Raw genomic sequence first — 10,430 nt, 5'->3', positions numbered from 1 at the left:
CTGTTTGTTTCTCTTGTTTTATTTCATTCATTCAATACAAAATGTTGGGCCAGTATAAACACAGTTTTACTTGCTTCAAAACAATACAAAAACGTAGATATTCTGACGCTACAGAGCACCGCAAGGGTGCCAGCAAGATTTTTTTTTTTTTTGCTTTGCATCCCCTTGCAATAGTTTTGTGTTACTTTGCAATACACTTTTCATTCCTTCTGATCCATACAAACACAGTGTTGGACAGGTCTATTAATAATACAATGTCAGTTTACGGAAACACTCTGGAAAAGACAGATAATGTGACACTTGATGCATGTATTGCTCATTATGTCTTTTAAAAGGCCAGTCTGACAGTATCCAGCTGCTGGCTGTGAGCACAGTTGCACCTGAATAGATGGTTGATGTTTTTGGTGCTATAGATAAGTCTCGGCTGTTACTTTTTGTGACAGATGTGTTAGTTTATAGAGCAGTTCAGGAATGCAGTAGCTTCAATACAACACAAGCAAAACTACCACTGTTGCATGTAATCAGCATTACAAACATTAAAAAAAGTGAATGTCACAGCCATAACTGTAACAAGCTGACACAGCTGATGGCGCACAGACGACCTGCAATTACAAGTGTATGAGCTCAACTTTAATACATATTATTACTACATATGTAGCTTGTAGTTGGCGGCTGCAAATACAGAGAGTCAGTGCAGCCTCAGCTGTGGCTATTTGAATGCAAGTCTGCAGCACTGCATTAACCTCCTAAGACCCGAGCTTTGGCTGGGCTTGCATTTTAGATGTCTTTTACTGATTTGGGAATAAGGAGTAATCAAACAATAATAAGATAACATCTGATTATTATATTGTTATTATTAATATGAACAATAAGCTCTTTTTGGGGGAAAAAGAGCATATGTAGACACCAAGTCTTAGGGGGTTAAAAGGGAAACCAGAGGAGCTCGTTCACTGGCTTTAGCTGCACCTCCAGCCATTGTTACAATAATGGCTGTGAGATATTCGTTTTTAATGTCCGCCATACTGACTACATACAACAGTAGCATGCACTCATCTGTCATACATGCACAAAATAGTAACAGCTGGACATATGGCACCGTAGATTGAACTACAACAACCATATATCCGACCATAACTTTACCTTCACAGCCACAACCAGCAGCTGGATACTGCTGAAAACTGGCCTTTTAAGATACACAGTAAGCAATAAAGGCATCATGTAAAGGGTCACATCATTTGCCCTCTTTGCTACTATATGCAGAGTGTTTACCTAAACTGACAGTGTGTTATAATTGGACTGGATCAGAAAACTATAAGAGATATTGCAAGGAAACACAAATTTACTCCTTAAAAGAAACCTCAGTGACATTTGGGGGGCTTGATATGACATTTTTTTAAATTTAATAAATGAAGAGAAAGAAAAGAAAGTGCAAAATTTGTCAGAAATTACGTTCTCCACAACTTGTAACCACACTCACACACCATACCATTGTGTCCTAATGTTAACAAAGTTTCTCATCCCCTGGACAGTTAGTGATGAAAAAAATAACACAAAGCCTGATGCACTGAATGTGAAATACCTACAAGAATAATAATTTAGACGGCATAAAACCGGAATTTATATTATTAAATAAAGATAATTATTTTCTTTGTCCATGAAAATTTATGGTACGAATCCACAAGAACTATCATTTCAGCGCTTCCTGTTCATTGTCTACGCAAGCAGCAAGTTCTAGACTACTTAATGTAAATCAGAGGCATCCAGCAGCCTGTCTGAAATCCAGGAGCTGACGGTCTACACGTCTAGTGTCTGTCCAGTCAGCTGCAGCCAGTGTTTGCGCTGTTATAGGAGGGTTTGGCCTGTACTGGCTACCTGTCAGTCATCTATCATGACGCTACCTAGCTGCATTTCTATCAAACATTTAAAGCTTGGAAGCGACATGACTCCTCACATCCAAAAAAGCCCCCTGTGGACACGTACCATTATTGAATTTGGTAGAACTACACCGCACAAAAACCCAGCATTAACTATGGGTAACTTGTGGTATAAACATCAGGCTAAAGCTAGTTAACATTTGTGCAATTCAAAGAAATACACAGTTAAGACACAACACACTGAAACACTTTTTGCATTAAGACATTAAATATAACATACGTTCAGGCACTATGCTAGGGACTGTTTTGCAGACCCTAATGTTTCCTCTATGGTGATGGAAGTTTAATCTTAAAGATTGATGCACTGGTTTTTAACATAAGAGCCTCTTCTTTACATACAAAACTTTTCTGTGGCATCAAGCATTTCAATTACAGCTAAACCAATGGTGAAATTTCCAATGTAAGGGAGTATTATCAGGGCATCCACCTAGTTATTAAGCATTAAAATAAAACAGCTTTTTTTGTATACCTAACAATTTATATGAAAGAACAATGATTTTTGCAGACTTAAGGCAATGGCCAAGCTCAGATGTGCTCTGTGTTATAGTGCAAAATATAAAATCAATGCAGCGTTTAAGCTTCACTGATAAACATGAAATTCCACTCCTTCATAATTTCCAGAACTGAAAAACTCAAAACATCATCAATGCTTGGAAAACAAGAGGTGGCTATTATTTTTGAACTACTCAGAAAAGCCACTTACAACATAAGCTAAAAGGATTGACCTAAATCTGCAACGGTTTCAAAGTCTCAGACTGGCATTCAAAGGATCTCACAAATTCCTGCCATCCACGTTGCACAGGGAGGGCACCTACATTCAAAGAGTGGTCCAGGGACATGCCTCTTCTCAAGAAGCCATGTTTACAGCCAGCAATGTTGGACCAACAGGACTGCGATGTTTACTACAGAAAAAAGGGAGCAATGAAAAGTCATTAGAACGTATTTGGGTAAAGTGTAAAATCCTCTAAAGACCTGTAAAAAAAAAAAGAAAAAAGGAAAAAGGTCAGAATATTTGTGCGAGATGTTACGCAGGCAGCTGTCCCACAGGATAGTTAGCAGCTGAGAAGAAAAGGAAGGAAAAAATATATCTTGAAAAATAAATATATACCATGGACAGACAGTATGGATGTATGCCTAGGGCTGGGCAATAAATCGAATTAATTCGCCTTTTTAAAACCTGACGATTTGCAAATTAACCAAATCGTAAAATCGCTTAAATATATAACAATACAGATTCTTCTTCTGCCTTTCACGACTTGTGCACTGGCGTTTGCTTCCGCCTCTCATCTCCTTCTGCCAAAACCCTGTCATGGCGGACAACAGCAGACAAAGACTTGGTCGCGAGAAAGGGGCCTCATGTTAAATCGATTATATGGAAGTGGTTCGGCTTTGACAAGACTGACACAGAGCAAGCTACAGTCATGTGCAAGGTTTGCAAAAGTACTGCGAAAATGAAGAGTAGCAGCACAACTAACCTCTTTCAGCACCTCCGGCAGAGGCATCCTAAAGAATGGCAAGAGTGCCCGGAGCTACGGGAGTGCGGCATGGCTAGCACTAGCCATAGCAAACAGACCACAAAGAAACAACAAAAATCGATGACAATCGTAATCCTCCAAGATGACAATCGAGATTTTATTTTTTGGCCATATCGCCCAGCCCTACTACACTTGCTAATCAAATTATGTGTTCGCTTGACATTAATGATTTCAGGTGTGCTCGAGGATCCATCATCTTACCGAGAGCGCTACATCCTCTCCTGCTTTTGGAGCCTCTTTGACAGTTTTGTGTTTCCGAGAGCTGCAATCCAGTAATTACTGGTCAATATTACTGCTTATGCACAACAAGGCAGACAAGAAGCTAGAAGAGTTGAAGGAAGCCCAGAGAAGTGCCCACAAGCCTACACACCACTCATTAACAAAGAATACCTCACACGCACACATGAGCCATGCCTGCAGTTATCAGTGCTTCTTTCACAGCTGAAATATCCACATTTGTGTGGGTGTAAAACTGAGATGTAAAATACTATGTTATTTTCTGACAGCAGAAGCTAACAGGTCACTGCAACATCATCAAGGACCAAGACTGTTATTTACATCTGCTGTTTGCTACACTTGGACAGCAGGTAAAGAGCTCTTACATATTCATTTAAGTAGCCTTCTGTTCTAGTGTTTGAATTGACGAGACTTCGCATGCTGCATGAACAATGTTAATACAACATGTTGGATCTTTATTTATAATAAAAATGTAAAGACTAATTTGCCGGAAGAAATAAATGACTATTTTAAATTCAATTCAATTGTATTTATATAGCGCCAATTACAGTCAAATTGTCTCAAGATGCTTTACAGAACCCATATGCCTGAACCCCAGCGCAAGCCCCAAGGTGACAGTGGCAAGAAAAACACCCTTTTAACAGGGGAAAAAAAAACCTCGAGCAGAACCCGGCTCTTTATGTGTGTGTGTGTGTGTGTGTGTGTGGGGGGGGGGGGGTAATGTTCCACGTGTCACATTTCATCATATTCCACTGACTGATCCTCGTCACATTTTTGCTATTACTTTACGGCAAACATTTTGGCCCTTCAAGGCAAATCAAACCCTAAAAAACTCAAATCTTAACTGCAACAACAAAATCAAGGGCTGTGCAAGAGCAAGCATTAAGCGGAAGGCTTTAAAACACTCTTCCACACCACAAGTTGGGCATCACGCAAAATCAACCAACCCACAAGGAAACAAAATTTGTTTCCTGAGAGATATATTCAGAAATGTATCATACCAGTACTTCCTTTTAAGCAGAACTAAAATTAGCCAATACAATAAAGGAACTCAAAGGAACTACAAATCTTTCTTTAACTCAGCAGTGCTTGGACAGATTCCAAAGGTTTTTCCAAAAGATTTTTCTCATTTATTGTATGTTTGATTTTGCCAAAATAACAAAGTTGATTAACAACTTCCTTAAAACCCTACTTTGAGAGAAGGTGTGGTATGTAAGTTGCTGCAATTAGCCATTTTCTTACTGACAGCCGACAGAAAATGTGCATATAAAACAATTGACAGATTCAAGTCTAAATATAGCAATAGATTATTAAAATATATCCATCATATTAATATTCAAAAATCACATTTTTAGATCATCTCACTACTACTAAATCATTAATACTTATGTAAATAATGAACACTACAAGCTTTATCGATCTGTTGCATATCGCTGACATCCACTCTTTAACATATGACTCAAACACGTGACACTGGGTTCTTGTCCTTCAGTGACCTACAAGCTCTGAATCATCAACTGATTTGAGCGCATATTTCAGTGATAGACTGTGGCAGATTAGCCAAGAAGCCTGCAAATGCCCAGAATTTCAACATGCATAGCAGAAAGCATGGACAGAGTGAAAGCAGTGACTCAGTACAGACACTGAGATGCAAAAAGTTGGAAACATTGTATCAAACATTGAGATTGGCTGGTCTGAGAGGTAAACAAAACATAGAGAGGCTATAATAGAGATAAAGTAAGGGTTAGTCTGTATAGTTGAATAAAACAACATTTTACCGTTTCTTTTTGTAGATGAAAAAAAGGCCTACCGCAGCAATAGGCGCAAGCACTTTGATGAGAAAAAACATGGACATGTTTTAATATGACTTAAAAAAAAAGGCTGTTACCAAGAAACCAACAAATGGAACCACAATAATATAATAATATATGTGACACCATCCCACCACCTCAAAGGCTAGATTTACGATGCTAACAAAAAATGCTTTGTGACATTATTGCAGCTAAAACATTGCTATTCAGAAATACGTAGAGATGTGTGATAAGTTAAAGGCAAAACCTGAAACACTGACCCTGACATTAAGGGCATCATATGGTGTTATCATGCTGTGGTGGCATTTTGTTAGAGCTGGGTCCATGAGTTATCTTAGCAAGAATCAATCAATACCAACTTTTTCTGAATGATTGTCTTTTCTATCATGATGAGAGCGGTCTCTTTCAGGATGACAATGCCCCCGTTGTTGGGGCAAAAAATCATATACCATGGCCTTCACAGTCACCATATCTCAACCCAGTTGACCACCTCTGGGAGACTGTGGACTTGCATGTGCGACTGCACTCACCACCACCACCAATAAAACACCAAATGAGCGAATATTATTACAAAGAATGGTGTTGTTCTCTCCAATAAAGGTCCAGACACTTGAGTACCACGATGCATTGAATCCGTTTTGGCCCAACATTTCATTAAGTAAGACATTTTATGAAGTTTTTTTTTTCCTCTAATTTGTCACCAATTTGTTCATTCCACATCAAAAATACACATGTACACAAAAAGGCTGGTAAAGTGGCATTGGTACGTTCTAATGTCTGAATGTGTCACTAGTCTTATTTGTTGATCCAATACGAGTATAATGCCCTGTCAGAAATTCCATCATTTTCTGTAATATAATAATAATGTTGTTCTGCTGAGGCCATCATGATGTCATTTGGGCCAATGCTACAATCTTAATAAAATGCTAATGGGTGAAGTTGAATCTTACCTGCGAAAGCTATTCCCACGGATTTACCGACGTCACTGCCATTATGGCCATCGCCTTTACCATCACCGCCTTTACCGTCATCGACTGTATTTTTTTTAAAAATTAAAAAGACATTAAATAAGAGCAAAAAAAAGTATGGTAATTGTGACATTTGCTAACTACCTAAATGTACTAGCTGGCTAAGTATCAACAATCATTTTCAGAATCACAGACTGAACCTACGTATAAGCGTATAAAGAATTATTCCATTTAGCTAATCACATCTCAGTACAAATCTTTATTTATGACTTACGTTTACATTCTGGTAGTCCAGGTGACCATAGACCATTTATTTCACATGTCTGGGTAGATTCTCCTTTCATAACATATCCAGAATTGCACTCGAGCGTTACCATAGATGAGTGTCTATATGGAGGTTGAGAACCCTCCTTCCGATCACCATTTTCAATCTTGGGATCTTTACATTCAACCACTGCAGGCAAAGAATGTTGTATTGGAGGAAATTATGATATGTGAAAGTGCTGTGATTAGGAATGCAAGTTTTGGACATGATTTACTGAGCCAATAGCTGGAAACACAGGCTTTGTTTTGCTTTTTTACATAAGGCACAGGACTTTTGTGGCAATGATGGCTTAGTCACATAAGCCAATCAGATACTGGTACACTGCCCTTGAAGGGGCTGTTTCCTGCCATCGTGAGCCTTAACCAGAAGCTAATAGCTTCCTTCCAGGATTTCGCGGGCGTTTTTCGTGATTGTTGTGGCCAAAAATGCCTGAATTTGTGGCAGCTTTTCTAAAAAATTGCGATAAAAGTTGTGATGTTTTAAGCTTATTTGTTGTGATGAAATTGCAGGAGACAGTGACAATTGCTAAAAAGCTGCATTTTTTCCAGCTTGTAGAACATGTTTCAATGCTGTAATTGACAATATTTATTCCGAAATTAATTATTTTGCGTTCCAACCCATTTCCACAAGCTGGCACACCATGGTGGGTCATGAGCAGCAACCAGATACTGGTTTAACATGAAGTGGTTGGTAGATTTGCGGCACAAAATGCTAATTTACTATTGAATGAATCATATTCGGACATATCTGTAAGTGGCTTAAAAAGTTAATTTCACATCCTGGCACACGTGTTTACATACACACGCCCACGGCTTGTAACATCAACTAACAAGAACAGCACTGAGAGAGCACAGTCCTCCACCAAGACAGGTGTGTGTTCTGCATGTGTACATACCAAATCGCGTGACCTAAATATGTAGCGGGCGACGGGAATTGATGGGACTCAGAAACACCCCCACAATTTAATCAGTTGTTCCTTGTATCATTTCCAATACGTCCACAGTGGTGGATTTGTTGTAGGATCACAATCATGTGATCGTCAGCAGGCTGCTGAGGTAGCGTTCACCTGTTGCCATGGTTACCGTGCCGCTATCAGACGCCGTGCCGCTATGAATCCTTAACAAATTTTAAGCCACATCACTGCCGAAGTCAAATCATTTGGTCCTTGTGTCATTTCTGACCAACCCTGAAAATTTCATTCAAATCCCTGAGTCTGTTTTTGAGTGATGTTGGTAACAGAGGAAGGATTCACACACGCTGATCGTCACATAACTCCGCCGTGTTCTTAGGTGGAATAAATAATCTAATTTACCTCATTCTTTCAGTGCTCTAACGGATCTGGATGCAACAGTTTCCATCATGGTGATTAATGTGGTCTGTTGTCTGATCATTTCAGCCGTTCTAATATGTTTCGTGTTTTGTTTTTTTAATGTATCAATCGATGATTTTTTTCTTCTTTTTTTGGATTCCACCACAACATAGCACGGGTGTAAAACAGTGTAGCTCCGCTTTGGTGAAGAACATCAGTGAATTGTTTATCACAGTCTTCACCAGTATTTTTGTTGGTAAATGAGAGATATTAGTATCACACATGTCTGCATGTTCAAACCACAAACAAGGAAGTGAATTCAGTGATGTACGTGCATTAGGTTTTCGCTGGGGACTACTATGATTGGTGGAACTCACGGGAGGCGGGCCGAAATTGCGGGAAAGTTGCGGTGATTGGACAAAATTGCAAGGCCGCTCAAAATTCACGGAGATTGGTTGATTTCACGTGACTTCGCACGATCGCAACATCGCAAATTCCTGGAGGGACTGAGCTATTAACTGCTACAAAAGTCTTTGTCATTGTGGCCTGTTGCGAACTAAACCCCCATAATCCTCTCTCCTTGCCAGCATGGAACTACACTCGTCCAAGAGATCACTTTCTCGGATATACACAGTAAGCAAGCAGAGCATCTAATCAAGCCAATTATACAATCACAGCTAATTTAATTTATGACTTACGTTTACATTCTGGTAGTCCAGGTGACCATAGGCCATTTATGCCACATGTCTGGATAGATGCTCCTTTCATAACATATCCAGAATTGCACTCGAACGTCACCATAGATGAGTGTCTATATGGAGGTTGAGAACCCTCCTTCCGATCACCATTTTCAATCTTGGGATCTTTACATTCAACCGCTGCAGACAAAGAATGTTGTGAGGATATTATGATGACGCACTGGCTAGTATGTTGTGACTGCTGTGATTTAGGAAGAGTGAAACCAGACTACTTCAATAACTACTTTACACACAATATTTTGAGAAAATTACATCCTGAGTGTCAAATCTTGGTCAACACTGTATCATGAGAAAGTCTAAATATAAATTGTGTTCATGAGTAATGCAATGTTAGAATATGGGCACTGTCTGATTCTGGAGCGATATTGTTGACATTTAGCCAGTTAGTGTATTTAGATAGCATGTGCCAGATTCACCGGCTCACTCCCACTGGACTCTTTCTCTCCCTGTCCCTAAGTCATTTGCACAAGCTTGAACGTGCACAAGAAATACTGAAAAATTGCTGCATAGATTGGTTGAAGCTACTGTTTGGTTCCCTCTTGTGAACAAGATAGTCACTGAATTTGACAAAAAGTATTAGGTTAGAATTGCTGACTGTACCTTTAATTTGAACATGTTAAAATCTTAAGGTTTTTAAAACAGATGGGACATTGTTTAAGACCGTGTTACACTAAAAGTTGCAATTTCCTGCAAGGCAACATTGCAACAATGACTTTGTTCTGCACTAGAATATACAGAAAAATAAACATATTAGACACACAGATTTCTCGGTACAACAGCCATCTGTAATTATTTTAAAAAAGGAGTAGGCCAGCGTGGTCGAATAAAAACTCTACTTTAATCTAAATAAGAAAGCACAAATACGCAAAACTACGTCGCTAAAAAAAGTATTCTCTTCCTGTGGATGTTTCACCCTTTTGTCGCTTTTATACGTGAAATTATGGTCAATATAATATGACTTTTTCTGACAAGAATTTGCCAAAAAAAACTCTTTATTATCAAAATGAAAACAGATTATTACAAAGTCATGTCACCCCCTTTAAAGTGACTGAACCAATTCAACATTTGTCCGGCTAGGTGATGCAAGCAGTGTCACAATTAGTGAAATGGACATCACCTGAGTGCTGGTAATGGGTGTCAAGTCAATGTAGTATAGAAACACTTATCTGGAAGGTCCCGTCTCTGGTTCATCAGTGTTGCTGCTACACTTGCAACATGAAGACCAAACAACACTCCAAGCAACTCAGACAAAAGATCACTGGAAAGTCAGGAGATGGCTACAAAAAGATTTCCAACACACTGGATCCACGAAGTTCAGCTAAAACAATGATTAAGAAATGGAAGGAGTATAACACTTGTTTAAATCTGCCTAGAGCTAGCCCTATTCCCAAACTGAATGAATGGGTCGGAAGAAGACTGGTGAGGGAGGCCACCAAGACACCTACGACCACTCTGTAGGAGTTAAAAGCTTCAGTGGCTCCGATGGGAGACTGTACATACAACTGTTGCTCAGGTTCTTCACCAGTCAAAGTTTGTGGAAGAGTGGCAAAGAA

The 10,430-nt window shown here is 39.2% G+C and overlaps 1 protein-coding gene across 18 annotated transcripts in view; it reads right to left on the bottom strand.

Annotated features, from left to right (window-relative positions):
- Position 1: 1 nt before the first annotated feature.
- The window catches only part of LOC110953910 (membrane cofactor protein-like), a 29,406-nt gene continuing 18,977 nt past the window's right edge, over positions 2-10,430 (bottom strand). For 11 of the 18 annotated variants that reach the window (XM_051949185.1, XM_051949181.1, XM_051949188.1 and 8 more), the window contains 6 exons: positions 8,818-8,997; positions 6,760-6,939; positions 6,468-6,551; positions 5,485-5,536; positions 3,671-3,731; positions 2-2,836 (listed from right to left, as the gene is read on the bottom strand). In XM_051949185.1, the coding sequence (XP_051805145.1) occupies positions 2,834-2,836; positions 3,671-3,731; positions 5,485-5,536; positions 6,468-6,551; positions 6,760-6,939; positions 8,818-8,997 (560 nt within the window). In that variant the 3' untranslated portion in view covers positions 2-2,833. The remainder of the gene's footprint in view (positions 2,837-3,670; positions 3,732-5,484; positions 5,537-6,467; positions 6,552-6,759; positions 6,940-8,817; positions 8,998-10,430) is intronic. The other 7 variants (XM_051949192.1, XM_051949177.1, XM_051949179.1 and 4 more) reach the window with 7 other exon arrangements.

The sequence above is a fragment of the Acanthochromis polyacanthus genome, chromosome 6 (assembly GCF_021347895.1).
Source record: "Acanthochromis polyacanthus isolate Apoly-LR-REF ecotype Palm Island chromosome 6, KAUST_Apoly_ChrSc, whole genome shotgun sequence".
NCBI classification, from domain to species: domain Eukaryota; kingdom Metazoa; phylum Chordata; class Actinopteri; family Pomacentridae; genus Acanthochromis; species Acanthochromis polyacanthus.
The sequence above is the reverse complement of the archived record's forward strand: the minus strand, read 5'-3'. Positions and strand labels throughout refer to the sequence as shown.